This window comes from Tympanuchus pallidicinctus, unplaced genomic scaffold (genome assembly GCF_026119805.1).
Source record: "Tympanuchus pallidicinctus isolate F22 unplaced genomic scaffold, pur_lepc_1.0 scaffold9, whole genome shotgun sequence".
NCBI classification, from domain to species: domain Eukaryota; kingdom Metazoa; phylum Chordata; class Aves; order Galliformes; family Phasianidae; genus Tympanuchus; species Tympanuchus pallidicinctus.
In genome coordinates, this window is record NW_026294813.1 from 13667153 (window position 1) to 13685922 (window position 18770).

Below are 18770 nucleotides of genomic sequence, written 5' to 3' on the forward strand. Positions count from 1 at the left end.
CCTTACCTGTAGGGCAAAGGCTGGCCTCATGGGTTGGGTTGCAGCTGTCTGGGGGCTGGTATTAGATTCTTGGGGGCCCACAGGCCCACTTGGCCACCAAACTCGTCTTGGTCAGTCCACACTGTTAATATCACTTCCTTTACATTCCTTTAGAGATTTACAAAATATTACTTAACATATTTAAAAGTAGTCTTTTTTTTGTCCTGCTTTTTTTTTTTTTCTTTCTTTTTTTTTTTTTTTTCCCCATTTGCTCAAAATCTTTCACTGATGATATGGTGATACGGAAATCTTGATTCTATCTGCAGGCTACAGTTCTATGATAGACATGAATTACATGGGCAAAGTCAAGGGAGAGTTGGGTGAGCAGAAAGGAAACATTACAGAAGGAAATCTCTCACCTATCCTGAAATTAGGAACAGTGAGACAAATTTATTCCTGATGTTCATCTGGAAAAGATTTGGTCCAGATTTCGTTGCAAGAAATTCTTCTTTTATTTCATGCTAATATAGCTCATGAAGTATGCCTTGCTCTGCTGCTCTGGAAATTGTTACGTTACTCGGCTGTGATGATCAGTAGGACAGAACTTTGCTTGGTATTGCTCTCCTGATAGGTGGGAATATACCAAACGTGATTCATCCTGGTGGTGCTTCTGAAACTTTACACCTGTGATGGCATCCAACCAGAGAAGTGATGAGAGAAGATTCATCGGCTGAGTAAAAATGCCAAATAGGCCAAATGTTAATTTCTTATAATAGCAGACACTTATAACCAGAAAAGTTGAATACAATTCTGATTCATATTTATCATGGGAGTGGAAATATTTGCATTCATTATTGCAGTTTATGAGCCCTGCCATGCCTGACAGAATTCTTGGAAACATGCGTGTAGTCATCCCAACATCTTACACCCTTAATATAGGATATAGCCACAAAGCATGCAATGACAAAACATTTTGCAACAGTCTCTTGTCATTAGCTTCATACTGATAGTCCCATAAATGCGTATAAAAGTTTATGGTATAACATGCTTCATGCAAAAGATGTTTTTCTCCCTGTTGCTGAATTCCTGCTTTCTATCTGCAGGAGGATGGGGTGGCAAGAAGCATAGTTTCCCCTATGATTGGGAAAGTGACTTTTCAGTCATCATAGTTACTCTAAAGAGAAAAAACACATTAGACATATAGAATCATAGAATTCTTAGAGTTGGAAGGGATCTTTAAAGGTCATCGAGTCCAACTCCCCTGCAATGAACAGGAACATGCACAGCTCAGTCAGGTTGCTCAGGGCCTTATCCAGCCACAACTTGAATGTCTGCAGAGACAGGGCATCATTTACATCTCTTGGCAATTCAGTGCCTCACCACTCTCACTCTAAAAGACTTTTCCTTATATCCAATCTAAATCTACCCTCTTTAAGTTGAAGCCATTTTCCTTTGTTCTATCACCATAGACCCTGCTAAAGAGTCTGTCACTATTTTTCCTGTAGCTCCTCCTCAGATGCTGAAAAGCTGCTATCAGATCTCCTTGGAGCGTTCTCTTCTCTGGGCTGAACAGTCCCAGCTTTTTAAGTCTATTCTTGTAGGAGAGGTGTTCCATTCCACAGATCATTTTTGTCGCCCTCCTCTGGATGCACTCCAATAGGTACATGTCTCTCCTGTACTGAGGACTCCACAACTGGATGCAGAGCAGAAGGGCAGGACCTCCGTCATCCTGGTTGCCATGCTTCTTTTGATGCAGCCGAGGCTACTTTTGGCTTTCTGGGATGCAAGAGCACATTGCTGGCTCATGTCAGCTTCCTATCCACTGGAACTCCCAGGTCTTCTTTGGCGGAGGAGCACTGCTACGAAATCTGTCAGGGTGAGAAGCTGTGGATTTGGCTTGCACACTCTGTTTTTAGGCAGGGTTGCCTGAAGGTGATCAGAGGGCTGGAGCACCTCTCCTATGAAGAAAGGTTGAGGGAACTGGGCTTGTTTAGTTTGGAGAAGAGAAGACTCTGGAGTGATCTCATTGTGGCCTTCCAGTACTTGAAGGGAGCATATAAACAGGAGGGGGAGTGGCTGTTTGCAAGGGTGGATAGTGATAGGACAAGAGGGAATGGTTTTAAACTGAGACAGGGGAGGCTTAGGTTAGATATTAGGAGGAAGTTCTTCTCACAGAAGTTGGTGACGCACTGGAACAGGCTGCACAAGGAGGCCCATCCCTGGAGGCATTCAAGGCTAGGCTGGATGTGGCTCTGGGCAGCCTGGTCTGGTGATTGGTGACCCTGCACATAGCAGGGGTTTAAACTAGGTGATCTTTGTGGTCCTTTTAAACCCAAGCCATTCTATGATTCTACGAAGGTCTTTTTTATTGCTGAAGATCAATGGTGGCTGTTTGAGCATTCAAAAACTCCAGGTGCTGCCTCCATTCCTGGCCCCTGCCAGGAAGAAAGAGAGCTGGGTTGCAGGGCTGAGGGCTGATGTTCAAGTTCCAGGGATTTGTCACAGCTTTCATCCCACTGGGTTGTCACAGTGGCACAGCATCTGCGTGGAGCACAGCTTTTTGGACTTGTAGGCATAGAAGCCCCTGTTTGGCTTCTATTCCATCATAAATGAGGCTTTGTGGCATTTAATCTCTCATCCACATTTAGTCTTCTGAGTCTGAAAATGGCACTCATTTAACATGAACATTGTGTCCCATCAGAGGTGGCTGACTAGAATTATCATGTAGTTGTTGAAGATAAAATCATATCTTGAGCAGATCTGTACTACAGAATCCCCAGGAGCTGTAAAGGGATGGAGTGAATGCCTCTCTACTACCATCATAGAGCAACAAATTGTAGACTAGGTACTTAAATGTTAGATAACATGAGTGTAGGCAAAAATCTACGCCAAACAACTCAATAAAATTGAAATGGTAGTGTCATTGTATCTTACTATTTAATCTTCAGATTGTTTTATGCACACTTTAAAATAATAACCAAGGCTTATGATTGCAATCAACTCTGCAAATAGATGTAATTGAAGAAATTTGAAGGCAGAACTTGTCATATGCTGCAGGAGTAAGAAAAGAAGATAATATAGGGCTCTATTTAATTATTTTCAGAGAAGATGCAAGTAAAATGTCAATCTGTATATGATGCCTGTCTTCTGTCAGCAGTTGGGTAATAAACTTTGTTCTTTATGTTGTCACGTTTGTTGCAACACTGGGAGGACAGCTCAGGTCACTGTGTCTGGCAGCATTCATGCTAAAGAATCTGTTCCATAAAGTTCTTGAACTCCCTCTTATCTGTGTTTTCTGTTTTCTTCCACCAGTTGTAATCATGTGTGCCAGCGGTGACACAATCAGGAACATCATGTTGGCTGCTCATCGGCAAGGAATGACCAATGGGGACTATGCTTTCTTCAATATTGAACTCTTCAACAGCTCATCATATGGTAATGTTTTTCCTGCCTGAGTATCTTGCAAAGTCTTTTGTAAGCCTGATAATATTTTTAGATTTGTTAGTCTCAAAACGTGCTGTACTGAATGCACCACCATTTCTCCCTGTCTTCTACTTAGATTATGAAATTGCAACTGAATGGATTACAGGATACTGAAGAATAGTTTTAAACTAAAAGAAAGTAGATTTAGATAAGACATGAGGAAGAAATTATTTACCCAGAGGATCAGAAGGCCCTGGCACAGGCTGCCTAGAGAAGCTGTAAATGCCCCATCCTTGGAGATGTGAACATGGCTGGGCTGGATGAGGCTTTGGGTAGTCTAGTGTAGTGAAAGGCATCCTTGTCTTCCAGAGGGATTCAGAAATAAAAGGTCATTAAGGTATTTTCAAAACCCAAGCCTTTCTGTGATTCTAGGAAATACACTACAGGTATTATTTATTTGGTTACTTTTAGGGGAGACAGCACCAAAAAGACATATTAAGCAGCCAAATGTTTGGTACCCCACACTGCAGTGTGCATTTTCAGCACGGGGCTGCTTGTGCCATCCCCAGCCTTGTGACTGGCGGATGTCAGAGCAGGGGCTCTCCTGGCACTCCGGTGTGCCCTGGTTCATGTGGCCAGTTGAGAGGAGGCATGAGGGCTGGCAATGGGAATGTGTGGCTGCAGGTCCAAGGTCTCCAGTAGTCACTTCTATACATCCCTGTTTACTTTTGATCACAAGCTGTATGTGCAGAACTATCCAGCACACTGTTGTGTTGAACAGAAAGCACTGACAAACAAAAGCACAGACTGTCTAAATGTGCTAGGTTTGGGTAGATAATAGCAAATTACTTAATTCCAAATAAATATGACATGATGTGTCAAGTTAAATTAACTGAAAAATTAAATACTTTTCTTTTCAAAATACATCCCTGTTCAGTTACATTGTTGTTATGTCAGTACATGATAGAGACTAAACCTGTTCTCAGCTGCCTAAGCTAAAAGGAAGGCAATACTGGAACAATGTGTTTACTGACAGTTTTTAAAAATGTCATATGGCTGAAACTGAAGGAAGTTTTTGTCTAGATTCTAGAAGTGTCAAAGTGGCTTTTGAACAGAGCAGCTTCTTTTGCAGGTGCAGAGAAAATACTTTTCCCCCTGCAGCCTGCCTGCCTGCTCTAATCCATTAAAATAACAGATTCATTTTGAATTGAAAACCAGGAGGAGTTGTGAAAGGAGGAAAACTTGTTGTCTTTCAATCCTTGAAAAGCTGATAGAGAGGAAAAAAAAACATATTCACAAAAAGACGATGTATTTTGTTTAACGAATCAGTTAATTGCAAGTTAAATTCTCTTACACAAACTTCATTATCCATCTATCACTAAACTTCGTTATCCATCTATCACCTCTGAGATTATTTAAAAAAAAAAAGTTGAAAAGCTTGTTGAAAAGCTCTATAATGAACATGTGTAACTGCTTAAATTCAGAGTTGTAGGTACGTAAAGAAGCAAAGATAGCACTACATAAGCCTTCTAAGCTAGCTAAGGAAGTGCCAAGTTCTACCAGCCAACAAGGAAATTACTTCTATAACTAAAAGATAAATTTGCAGAGCAAGATCAAAGCCAGTGATTCAAGTCAAGGTGGTCTGTTAGCTGACTGAATTTCAGAATGACTTCATCCCTTGTGTCATAAGTGAACCATTTGTCACTGCTGCTTCAATCAGGACCAGTCTGAAAAAGTAAAGGTTTACTTGTAGTAATAGTCACAAAACTCTGATGTTTCAAGCTTTCTGTAGACTGTGGGAGCTCTGCAGACTTGATTTCACTTGTGCCTAGAAACCACTGATCATATTGCCCCTTCACTGCTGCTAGTGCTTCTTTCTGCTATGCTACTGCTCTATTTCATCTCAGAGAGTAAAATTTCATTAGAAGTGATTCATCTGGTCCCAAGTACAAGTCTGCATGTGAGATGGGCTCCTTTTGGAGTCACAGGAGAAAGTTGGGCACCCCTGGATGGTGATTCACCTCATCTTGAAGTGTCTGAAATGGCCTAGATTAATTGCGCCTTAAAACTGGTTATTTTGTTACCTTAGATGAAGCGAGCAGAGTGACTGGCTGTGTTACAGAGGTCCTTGTGGAGCAGGATTTGCTCATGTAAAAGCAGCAGCTGCAGGATATATGCTACTGTGTTTTGTAATGTGTTTTGCATTTCAGGATGGTGTTTACTAGGAGGCAATGTTGCAAAAGCACTCAACAGAGATGTGCCCATTTGTCTTGGAGGTCTCAGCATCCTCTTCCTTTTGCATTACAGTTAGTTCAGTCTACTTGTAGCTTTTCCAAGGGATAAATTACAAATATCTACCTCCTGTTCGAGTTATCAGAAATTTCTTGATGCTTCTATGAAATAATTCTTCTAATCATTTTTTCTGTTTCTTTGCAAATTTTTCCAGTGAGGAGCAAAATAACTGTTGGAAACTGACTTGAGCTGGTCATTGCATGCAGGAAGTAAATGTGGTAGGGAAATGCAGAGACATTTTCTGTGAATTCTTTGTTCCCAGTGGCAAGGGGTGCTGGAATTTTAAGAGGCACATGATTTAAGAGTTGATGTGACAGACGATTGGCATTTTCCCTTTAAGCTCAGATGACTGTATTGCAGTTTGTTGTTGCCCTCTGTTCTGAATATTTTTAATTTTTCATAAGAGCAGACGCATTTAATGCCAAGAGAGCAATAATTGCAGATAAGTACTGTGGCAAGATTACATCCCACAAAACAATCCATGAAGGAATTTAAATATGGGAATTATTTCAGGAACTCTGTTATGCAAGTGCAACTTCTTGTTTCAGTGTCAGTATTTTTAAAAATAAATATGTATAATGTCCAAGACAGAAATTTGTTCACATTCCACCAGCACTATCATTTTTTTAATATGAACCCACTCTTCTTAGTAGTCTGCCTTAGTAAGTGCAAAGCCATAGCAAACCCATCCATGTTACAGTCTCTGTCATACTTTAAGTGCTGCACTTCTGCAAAGCAGGTACCCAACTGGGACAGAGGTTTTTCAACCTCTAAGGCTCCAGCAAGGTTTGTACCCCTTTTTTGCATCCTCCAATGTATTTTTTGAAAGCAGTGAGAAGGACTGGGTACTGGCAAGGAAGGAAGCAGTGCTGCCTCTCAGAGCAAAATTGTGCTACAGGATGATAGCTGCTGTCCAATGTTTCCACCCGGTCTGATAAATGGAGTCCTGATATACATAATTTTGACCCCAAACCAAGTCAAGTTTCTTGAGTTTCTTTGTAAGAGAATGAAAGAGCTGGAAAAAAAAGCTGATGGGAAAAAAGAATTACTGCTTGTGACCAATCCTTGCTGATGCTGAGCTGTGATAAGTAAGGCTTTCCTGGGGTGAAAGAGAGGCAAAAGAGTTTCCATTTAATGAGAGTATTTTTCAGGGCCCAGCTGGGTTTGATCTCCCTGCCCTGTGCTCTGTAACAGAAGCTGCCTTTGATCCAGAATCACCATGAGGAAAGAGTTTTTATCCTGAGAGATGCAGGCCTTTCATTGCTTTCTCCACACTCTTTGAGGAAGCAGAGCAATTTTTCCATTGCCTTTATTGCTTGTTGGTTTTTTGTTTGTTTGTTTTTGTTCAATAAAACAAAATCCCAGCAACAGTATCTGGTATACTGGGTATTCACCTGCTTTAGGGGGGCCTGATAGGTCTTGTACATGAATTTGATCTCACACAGACTCTCGTTGCAGGCTTCAGTGCCATGTAAACATTACTGAGGGTTTGACGCCTGTACTCTGTTGTCACTATGCCATTAGCATCTTCCTTAAAAAAAAAAAAAAGAAAAAAAAAATATTTTTAAGCACAAAGTTCCCCAAGCATTTACTTATTTTGGTTCAGACAGCATCATGGTCCTCTAACTAAGCAGAGGAGCACATCCACTCTTATCCCAAGGTCGTGTGTGTTCCCTGATTACCTTCAGGAGCTTAGTCTTCATCATTGCTCATTTAGCCATGACAGGAGTTTCTCATGGTTGTTCCAAAATAAAAAGATTGTCTAGTTCTGAGTCATTTCTAAGTATTTAAGGCACACTGTTCAGGGCTATCACTGTTCTCTCTTTTATTAATTTTTTATGCAAAGACAGCACAGAATCTGACCCAGGGCAACCATTTCACTGAAACTTTAGATCAGGTTTTCAGGACCTCTTAGCATCACTGCTCATTAGATAGAAGGATTTTTCTGTTATGTAGCAGCTAGTCAACTATCTTGCTTTTAAAGTTATGATTAATTTACTGGTATTCTGAGTTAAATTATTTCCCTTCTTTGACTATAAAATTGCAGCACAGACACAGAATCCTGATTGTTTGTAAGTATTTTTTTCCATTAAGAAAAATGATGCACTGGCAGCTGCTGCCCATGTGGTTTTCTTCTTGACTGCAGTATGAGAGCTGTCAGAGAAGTAGATACAGCATCTACCTCCTATTGAGGGTGTTGATCATACTACTGACTTTATTGGAGCCATTCTGACTGCCCAGGACTAAATAGTGTTGCCAATGAGGTGACATGAAATAAAAACTTTGTGGTCAAATCCACCCTCACTTGTTGTAACTTAAATTTCTGTGATCAAGATCTGGCTTGTTCTTTGTTCTGAGATGTATTCTCATCATATTTAGACTTCAGCCCACCCTTTAAAAATAAGCAAGCACAGCATGGGAGTAAAGCTGTCTTTCCATTTGCACGTTTACTTCTCATCAGCCATTCCTCACTGCCTGATTTCCAGCTTCTGGAGGAGGTTCAGTTTTCCCTTGTACTCCATCATCTCCCTAAAGTATGGGAAAGGGGACATTTGGATGGAAAAAGGAAGGTGGTCCTGTAGTAGAACCTAGTTTGCAACTGAAAATGTGCCTATTTTTCTCTTAGGAAATGGCTCTTGGAGGAGAGGAGACAAGCATGACCTTGAAGCAAAGAAGGCATACTCATACCTCCAAACAATCACTCTGCTGAGGACTGTAAAGCCTGAGTTTGAGAAATTTTCCCTAGAAGTGAAAAGTTCTATTCAGAAGCAAGGTCTGCACGAGGATGACTATGTAAGTACTTGGTAACACACTTCATGTATTAGCATCTCTTTCAAGTAACTTAAAGCTCTCATAAAGCAAAAGTAGCAGTGAGCCTCTTCAGAACAGAAACAGCCTTGTTCAGTTCTAAAAAACTCGTTGTTGCCTATACAGTGTTTTTTTTCCTCTTTCTTCCCTGAGGATAAAGCAAGTAGCAGCTACAATAGATGTGTTTAGGTCTGTGCACCATTGTCTGTGGCCACTTCTGTGCATATCCTAAACATTTATGTTAAGAAACAGGTGATGCTTGAAGAGAGTTTGATCAGTCTTCATTTGTAGTAAGGAAGGGCTGTAATATGAACAGCTCACTAGGAATAATGGCTGTTGGGGAAAAAGTTTGAATCTCTTGCAGTTAAGAGTGTGAGACAAAGCTTTTCTTGCTATCATATATGCCTACAAAGAGAGGAATTAACCCATGAAGTCAGGCAAAATTTTGACTTCATAAGCTAAAGCAGTATGTTATGCTGCTTTTCAAACAAATTCAAATGTTGCTGGGAAGTAGACTATGAAATTAATATTCTGCAGAAAGGCTGAATTTGCTTGAAAGCGGTCATTTTGGCTGAAAGAGAGAGACATCCAGAGCATTCCTAAAGGAATACTTGAGGGAATTTATGCTCTAAATTCAAGAAAGTAACACAAAACTCCCGTTCACTAGCTTCCGCATAGATACCTATCTCAGCTCTTTAAGAATTGTGTCTCTCTCTCCCCTATGGTGGTATCATCATCTAGTTCAGAGCAAAAGTGTGGATTTACTTTATTGAAAAGTACTAATTTAAATGTTATGTTGAATCACATCAGTGGCGTGTATTGTAAAAATGAAGCTTTCAGAGTGTCAGAAAATAATCTTTTGTTAGCATTCTTTGCCTCACATTACTAGAGAAATCCCAGCTGGCAAGTTCAAGGTGCTACTCACTGAAGAACCTACTAAATGTGTTTTGAACAATGCATGGAACTAATTTGTGCTGTTCCTCCCTTTTCCCTCTACGTGCCTTTTTGCAGATGTCACTTAGCAAGACATGTATCTTGAAAAATTGCCATTTGTTCTTGGTTGTGGTTAGTGAGAAATGCAAATTTGAATATTAAAGATCAGTCACCCTTGAAGAGTCTCAGTCATTTCTGGCATTTCTAATGCAAGCAGTGTGACATTTTCCCAGATGAAAGAAAGCTCAAACTAATGAGAGCTCAGGATGCTGTCTGCCCAGCTTATGGATGACAGGCTGTCTTAGGGAAAATGATTTGGATCAGGAAGCTTTGCTGTTCTCTAGGATGGAAGCCCACTGCAAACCTCGAGCCAGTTCAGCATAGGTGCTGAGTTAAGGCCACTGGACAGATAAGAGCTGTGGTATGGTCAAGCAGAATTGCATCCATTGTACCCTCCAGTGCCAACAGGGAGAGATTTTGCAAGCAGGCTGTTGGGCAGACTCCTTCAACGTTTTTGTACTTGCTGCTGGAAGTCTTTCTTTCTCAGGCTGTGGTTGCTTATATAATCAGGGTTGGTCATGCTCCTAGCAGTCTCAAGGCAGCTGCAGGGGTGCCTGGCTTCCCACTGCCTCAGCATCAACCTTTTGCCTAGCTCAGAGGACCGCCTCATCATATATTCTCTTCCTACCTGAGATTCAGAGCTTTTGCCTTGTTCCAACTGCTTCCGTGCCCAGAAATATCAGGCTTTGCCAAGCAGTAGCATGGGGCTCCCACTGCTGATATTTCTACTTGTCTGCCCACTCTTTCTTTGCCACTTGGCTTTATGAACACTTCCCAGAGGGGAAGGGAGAACACAGGGAGGACTCATGATTTATCTACACACACTGCAGTTTCCTTGACTTGCAGGAAACTCCTAGTGGAGGCTATGGGAATTTTGGACTCCCATGTAGGAGTTACCAATCTTGGCTATGGGGAAAAGAAGTTAGGAAAAGCAGAGCAGAATGTCCTAATATTGGATGCTTAATGTGTATACAACAAACTCTTCCACACCTGCTTTTTCACAGCTTTCTAACAAAGTGGGGAAATACAACTTAAGAGCACTGGGCTTGGGTTGAACATAACAAAAACACTGAGTGTGTTACATTCACTTGTGTACGTGAATTTTTATAAAATTTCTGGTGCAAAACCATTTATGATGGATTTTGCCTTTTTTCAGTTTTGACAGTGAGAAAGAGATGGCTCATATTCTCTAATGGTTGTCTTGCTGCCATGTTGAAAGGGAAAACATTTCAAGGAGAAGTAAGAAGCTAAAGTGAGAGCCAGTTCCTTCTTCTCTGAAGGATATGAGCGTAGTGGATAGGCACCTCATTAACAGTACTTCTTTTGGCAGCATAAGAGGAAAGTGGCAGTGTTAGCTTCAAAGCATGCTGACCTGCGCTGTTTTCTCCAAGGGAAGCTCTCTAGGGAGAGGTCATTCAGCTGAGAGGGCTAGGAAGTGACAAAGACAGATTTTCTCTGCTGGATTCTGCTCCTCAAAACAAAACCTGTGGGGAAAGATGATCTGTGGTACAGTCTATCTCAAGTCCTATCAGCGGGTGTTGAAATGTAATCCTCGTCTATTTCTGCAAGCTGTGTCCCAAGAGGACAAATTTAGAGAAATTTGGATTTGAAGCATTTAGTGTTTCTGCTTCTCTGTGTGGATTTTTGCAGTGTAATGGGAAAAGTGGGCCCTGGATCTATGGCCTAAATTATCTCATAGTGACTCTAACTCAAACAAAAGTAGTTAGCGCTGCCATTTTGTCCTGGCCTCTTGCCAACATAATCCTAAAGGCATTATTATCTAGTAAAAAACAATATAATAAAAGTGGAAAATAACCAGATGACAGAAGAAAAGATAAGGGAGACAGAAGGGGCAAAGTCCTAAAACACCAGCTGTCAAACTGCTGGACTAGAGAACACATGTGGCCCTTAGAGGACTGTTAGGTCAAAGAGTGTTGGTCTTCCTCATCTCCAGCTGTGAAATCACACAGAAATAAGTGGGGGAAAAAAATAATCAGGACATGTGTTCTGGATGCATCTTTTCCATGTCAGAAATTGCTGTTGTTTTTGCAGGGATGTTGCACTGTGATGGTGGGAAAAGTAAAAGAGTCCACATCTTTTGAGTGAGCAGGAAGGTGTGAGAAAGACAATTTCTGTCAGGGAATCTGTTGTGTAGGAAGAAGTTTCCTTAAACACTTTTTTAACAAAACAGCTGTGAAATTTAAGGGATATGAAGTGGTTCTGAGAAGTTATCTTACAATTGTCTGGATAGTCAGTAATTGTAGAGGATAGTGTTCCCTGCCTGCACAATCCTGTTGCATGATTTCAAGAAGCACCACGTTTTTGGTAGAAAGCCTGACCATTTTATTTACTGCTTACTTAGAGGCTGTTTTCTATAAAAATATACCCAAAGTGGGATTTTTTCCAAAAATCTGTTCAGATACAGAGTTCAGGCATAGAGACAATAGAATTGCTTTAATGTTATTACACTTACAGCATTTTAATCAGCTTCCAATGTTGATTTATTGCCAAGATATTAACAGCAACATGTCCTGGGCTTTCTGGAGCAATTGAGACCCTTGGTTTAACAGCAAAATATGGGAATAGCTCTGCTTGCAGACCTGTAGCCTAGTTTAGGCAGCAATGGGAGTTGCGTGTTTTTACTTGACAGAAGAATTTGAAACTGTCTTTAAATTGGTATGTACATAACTCCCAACAGATATTCTAGTTAAAATTGTTTATGAATAAATAGTGTTTCAGTTAAAGTATATGCATAAGCCATTTTTATTAAATAATGATGAACACATAATGAGTTGGCAGTATGGTGCAGTTTGGAAGTTCTTAATGCATCTTCTGTTCTTGACTCAGGCCTAGGATTCAATAAACACTTTTTTAAAATCTAACCCATATTCTGAGCTGGGGTGATTTTACAGCCTGGGATATTTGCTCGTCTGAGGTTACAGACCACCCATGGCTTGTTTTTTCTTCTCATTTAAAAGCTGAAAGTGCAACTAATTAAATATTTCTGCCATGTTAACTACATGACAGTATTGTTTGCTGGGTGAAAGCATGGGGTTTATCCTACCCACAGACCTTTTTGCAATGCTGAAAGTAGGCTGCAGGAGGAGGGAACTGCTGCCCAATTTGCATGTAAATCTTACTGAAAGAATGAGCACAGAGTCAGAGCTACATAGATTAATTAGATCAGCGAGATGCTACTACCTTTTAGAAAGGGCAAGTCTGTTATTTTTTGGTTTTAGCTTTCTGAAATGAGAAATGATCAGCATCAGAACTGTTCAAGCTCCAACAGTTAACAATAAAAGCTACGTGGGAGGTAGCTGTGCTCATAAAGTTTATCATCCCATCCACAACATCCGTGCCAGACTCTTCCCTGTGTGTATTCCTTACGTCAGCCTTTTAATTAGGATTGTATACCAGCTAAGATAAGTGTTGGGAGAAGCAAGCAATTCAGCCATGTCACTGAGAGGGATGGTAAAAATATAACTGCTGTATTCAGCAGTGTATGTCCCACTTGTTTTTCAGACATAGCCAGGCAAAATTAACGACAGGGCAGGCTTTTGTGTCTCTTCTGACTACACCAGAATGGGAGAGAGTTTGGGGTTGATTTTTTAAAACTCTGCCAGGGAATAATTTGTTTAAATGAATTGGTCTATTCAGCTGCTGGAGTGCTTTGCTAATTGTGTTCAAAAGAATAAAAGCAAACCACAAGCTGCTTTCAGCAGCCGGAAAGAAATGGGCTCACATGCCAGCTTATTAACAAGATGATTTCTATTTGTAAAACATATTTAGGATTTTTGAGACCAGCTTTTCATCCTGTGAAATTAATGAGACTTTTTTCAATTTCCATAGGAATGGGGTTGATCTCTGAACAGCTAATTTTTGTGAACATAACAGACACTTTTTTTTATTTTGCTGAAGTTAATTGTTTCTCAATAATATGAAAGATCACTGTCTTCCAAACTGGAATCTTAGGGAAAGCTGCAGTGTAATAGTATGTTATTTGCAGTTAACAGATGTCATAAAAGACAGGAAAAGAAAGAAATTATCATTCTCTTCCAGTAGATTTCTGTTTAAATTTTCCAGTCTGCCTAAGCATATTTTTGAAGCTGTTCAAACTATGAATGTGATAAAATTAAAGTAGGTATACCTGAAAATAGTAACATCTGAACTCTTTGGGAATGTAGAAGTTTAGAATTGATCTTCATATATATGTTGTATATTTTCCATAGCCCCATGTTTTCACTTTGGTTTTGTAGACATTCACATTCCACTTTACTGAACAGACACACAGACATTTACGGGAAGGCACTATTTCTTTGAAGAACCTGCTAGAACTGCATTTTATTTTCCACTAATAAAATGTGAAAAATATGCCTTTTAGTAAGGTTAATAAACTGTTTTCATTTACAAGGTGTCTGCATGCTAGTTGCATTGCTAGTGATCCAAAAGCTAGTATGTCCCATTAAAGTCTTATTTTTATTTATATTTATGGGAATTTTGCTACTGATATTAAGTAGTCCACAAGATTGTCTCTCTGGTGTTTGAATGAATGCAGGAAAAAAGAACTATGCCTTTTGCCTCGTGCAAAGTGACACTTGGAAAATGAAAGACCTTTGCTAACTGATTTTTTTAATCTTTTTTTTGCAGGTAGTAGATTTTACCTACCCCTTTCCCTAAGTAAATTGTGAAAGTAACACTGAGTTGAAAGCTTCTTTTTGAAGTGTAAAAAACAAAACAAACAAACAACAAAAAAAAAAACCCAGAACCTACAACAAATTCACATAAACCATGCATAAATTGTGTCCTATATTGGGATGCTCCTTGTAGCAAGATGCAGTATAAAAACAGTGTCCTGGGTGGGAAGCTGCCTGCTGTGTGCTAACAGAGACATCTGCATGGCTCATCTCAAGCTACAGAAAAATTTACAGAGTAAAGATTGCAGTATTTTGTTTTCTTTAGGGATGTTAAGAAAGGGGCAATTCTTCAACACCCAAATTGTGTATTCCTGTTTCAATGGCTGTGGAGCCTCCCCAGAGGCAGATCCCACATAGAGTTTCTTCAGCCACGCTTTCCTGTACTCATTTGGGCTACTGATACTGCAAATCCATCCCTAAGAATGGAAGGGGACCCTGTGACATTCAAGTGACAGTCTTCCAGGAAATTTTACAAAGGTGGAAATCAGTAATGCCACATGTCTGTGAGCTCTTGCTACACTGGCACTCTCGCTGCCAAGTGCTGGAAGCTTACACTGCCTGCAAGTAGCATTAAGACAGACCCTATCCTCCAAGGTCACACATCTTTTAACTGTAGAGGGGGCATAGCAGCCCCCATGCCTGAATGCTGTCCCCACATGCAGAGAAGGATTAAGGAGCCAGCAGAATGTGTTTTGTCAGGTATTCAGTATCTGAAGGAAAATAACAAAAGTAAGTCATCTATTTTTAAAGTGTTTGGAATGAAAACAATTAATAGCTGCCTGGGGGTTTGCATTAGTTCCGTGTCATTGAGGTTTACAAGTCAGTATGGCCAGTTACCTTGGTATTTAATGGTAAATGATTTACTTCTCCCCCAGCTCCTGAGTTTTGGTCCAGGGCACGCATGCCCCAGAGTGCCCTGTAGACGGGTGGCTGGTGCCAGGCAGGGGAATGCCAGAGTTCAGGCTCCACCAAGGAAGGATGCAATCATGGATTACTTTCATGCCAGCAAAGCTGTTGCAGCCCTGGGGCTTTTAGATGAAAAGAGCAAGGGATTTGAAATAACTGTCTGCCTGTGGGTTTTTTTTCTAAAAACTACTGTCTGTATGCTGCAATGAGTTTGTTACCTGCCTGGGTGAGAGCAATGGGGTCATGTCTGACTGTCCTCCACTTTCTCAAGGAGGTGGAAGTCAAGAGTGAGCCACTGTGCTGAAGCTTATGAATCCTATTTTTGTGTACCTATTCCTCGCCCAGTACTGAATAAGGAGCTTAAATGTCTAATCCTAGCTCTGAGGGTACTTTTGAGCTAAGCACCGCTTTTGGCCATGCCTAAATGGTCCATGTTTATCCATACCATACAATAGTTTTTAAAGCAAATGCCATGTTGGATAGCCTTTGCTAGCTTGCTTGCAAAGCAGAAAAAACACTATCCTTCCGTAGTTCAGTGAGTAAATGCGATAAACTTATGTGGCTTTTTTCCTATCTAATTTTTACCAGCCCACCCTCATAGTATTTATTCACAAGCTAACACACCACAGGTAAATTCAGTGTGAGCCTGAGTTTCCACAACAGTGATATAGCGGTTCTTGCCTGAGTTTTGCATGAGAACTGATGCGATCTTGAGAGTTCCTAGTATAGGAAATAAAATACTTCTATGAAATTTGTGGTTTGGTGATAAAGTTGAAGTCCAAAACTCCAAACAATTGCACAAAGATAAACAGTTAACAAAAAATGTCCTTCCTGTTTGTCCTAGCTCTGCATTTATTTAAACTAGTTAGCTTATTTTAGCAAGTGGAACTGATTTTTTTCAGTTGAGTGACTCTGTCGCCCTGAAAACTAAAACATATTCCTGCTTGAAAAGCTAACTCATTGGCATTTAAAACTTAATACCTAGTGAAAGTACCGGTGTGGTTTTTTGGTTACGAGATATTTATCTGCAATTAAAATGTCCTTATCTGTTGCATAAAATGCTAAGTTAAAATGTAAGCATTCATTCCAACTGTAGAACAGGTTATCATCGAACTATGAATCTACAGGGTCCTTAAAATAGTCTCTTTATGACAAGCATGTTTTAATTTCTGTGTGTTCCTCTCTGTGCTGAGAAGAATAGCCTGTTTAATACCTCGTGTTTTGCCACTGTGAATAGAAATACAGCTTCTGAATGTAGCTCTGTAACTCATCACATGAAGGACTGTTTGTTAGAAGGCAGGAAATTCTATAAATGTCAAATTTTTAAAATGATGGTTATATCTTTTATAGTTAGCATCCTTTCAGCCTTCAGCCAGTGGTTATATAATTCTGTGTGCTAAAGATCCTTTGTGTTGATCAATTACATTTAGAAATTTCTTGTGAATATGGTGAGATGTATTCCACCTTAGCTGTGGGAATCCATTAATACATACTCTGCCTCAATAGGGAGCTTGGAGTCCTTGGAGAAATGTTAAATACGTGAATATTGTGTATGTAAACTATACATAAAGGAAAAATTCCCCTAAATGTTTATTCTGGAGGTAGCTCAGTTCTGATACAAAGCAGTGCTGCGTAACGGCTATAGCAGTTGTACTCCTTCGGGAACAGCATTAAAACACAATGTAGAATCCAAACTACAGATGGGTAAAGTGGCTGAAATCAGCTTGCTGATGAAATCAGTGTGCATGTTTGGCAGAGCCAGAAATTAAGCCCATAGAGGATTGCAGGGGGGGAAGTCTGTCTCCAGGTCTCCAGAAGTGTTCTTGATCCTCAGACTGGGGCAATTCTCACTCACCATCCCTGTGCTCTGGCTGTGCTCCTGGAGATCTGCGGAAAGTCCTGGGTTGGGTGATGTCAGACCGCAGGGTTTGGTCCAAAGTTCAGCAGCGACAGTGAGAGCGCCTTTACGTGCGTTGACTGTGGGTAAGGCTCTATCTAATCTGCTGAGCTGGAGATTCCCGTGCCTGTATTTAATGGAAAGAGCAGGTTTGGGTTACATCTGGAAAGCTCTCTGTGCAGCCTGTTGGCAGCAGTCACTAGATGTTTAAAGCTATTTCCTAGATGATGATGCAAGAGGGTTGCAAGCAATAAATAAGCAAACAATGGGCAACTCTCAGAAGCAGCATGGTGGTGGGGCTCCTCCATTGTGCACTTGCACATTGGCTGGGCTGCATCGTGCAACACCAAAGTTTTACAGTGAGGCTCTCCTGCAGTCTAGAACTGAATAGGTCTCTGCTTCAATTTACTGCTGAAACAAAGGAGCAGCTTGTGGCTGCTCTGGATGGATGACAGTAAGTAAATCTCCCAGTTTTTCAAGAATGGGATATTAAGCAAAACAAGGAAGAGAACATAAAGAATGAGAAGGAGATAGAAAAGCAGAGAGATGGCTCTGTGGTTAGTTTTCTTCCCCTACCAAGAAAATAAACTTAACTGACAAAATCCTATCTGAAATTAGAGGCTTTTTCTTTTTTTAAGTAAATTCCAGACACTAGTTGTTAATTAACAAAAAGAAAATAAAAATACATTTCTTTTATTCCATTGTTGAACAATGGACCAGTTTCTGGTTTGCGTCAGGCTTTGAATTGGGTGGCATTTTTTCACTGTATTGCAGGTGATAAGTCAGGGGAAGCATCCCCTTGGCTGGTGGAACAAGGGTTTGGCAGAGCAAGCCAGCCCTAGCTAATCATCTGGGCAGGAAGAAAATCTAGGAGAGAATTTTGTTGCCCTTTCTCCTGCAACTGAGAGTAGATGCAATTGCAAGAATCAGTAGAAGCTGGGATCTGTCTAAATATTTTGTCTCTAAAATGATGCTTTCAGACTCTTTCATGCTGGTGGTCAGCAGTAGATTTGCTACATTACACTGCTCAGTCGCAGGGGTACTCACATTCCTATTTCATCCACCTGAGTCTTCTCTCTTACACTTGAAACTGAAAACTCTTGTGTCATGCATTAGAGACAGGCTCACATCTCTGTCTCCAGTGCATTCAGCATCACCACTGTACCAACACCAGGAGATGTAGAAGAGCAGGCAATATTCTTGGAAAAAGCCTTCTTAAGGTTAAAGGGAAGTGATATTTTGTTCAACTGCAATGCTAATAAATTTGTCGAGGCTGATATTTTAACCTGTAATTGTAAAGCAGTGTGACCCTAACTTTGCAGAATTCTCTAACAGAATAGCGTGCACCTCTGTATAAAAAGGCTCATCTGGATTTCTGCATGCACATCACCTTCCTGTAAAAGTCTGAATTCATGATCCATTGAGAAATGCAACAGTGTTTGAATAAAGTAAGCAGGATGATTTATTGTTATATGACATCTTCTCACACTTGGGAATGCTCATCATCCTCTTCTAAGATGTGATGTAGAATCCAGCCCAAAATTACAAATGAGGCTTTGGAAAATTATTTGTCCTTTTGAAAACCAAGTCCTAAGCTCTGGTATAATGACTTCTTGAGTACGTGCCAGCTTATGTATTTACACAGAATTGGTATCAGCAGCTACATTAAGAGTTTCACCTTGGTTACATCTGTGTTGCCCAGAATTTGGCATAATGCCATGTGTGCTTTCCAGTTACGAATTATTATTGAGGAAATAGCATTGTCTGGAGAAGGCAGG

General features: G+C 40.4%; 1 protein-coding gene across 2 annotated transcripts in view; it reads left to right on the forward strand.

The window, feature by feature from the left end:
* NPR3 (natriuretic peptide receptor 3) overlaps nucleotides 1-18770 on the forward strand; it is a 43529-nt gene that overhangs the window by 3309 nt on the left and 21450 nt on the right. For both annotated transcript variants that reach the window (XM_052670561.1, XM_052670562.1), the window contains exons 2-3: nucleotides 3292-3414; nucleotides 8321-8487. In XM_052670561.1, coding sequence (XP_052526521.1) covers nucleotides 3292-3414; nucleotides 8321-8487 — 290 coding nt within the window. The remainder of the gene's footprint in view (nucleotides 1-3291; nucleotides 3415-8320; nucleotides 8488-18770) is intronic.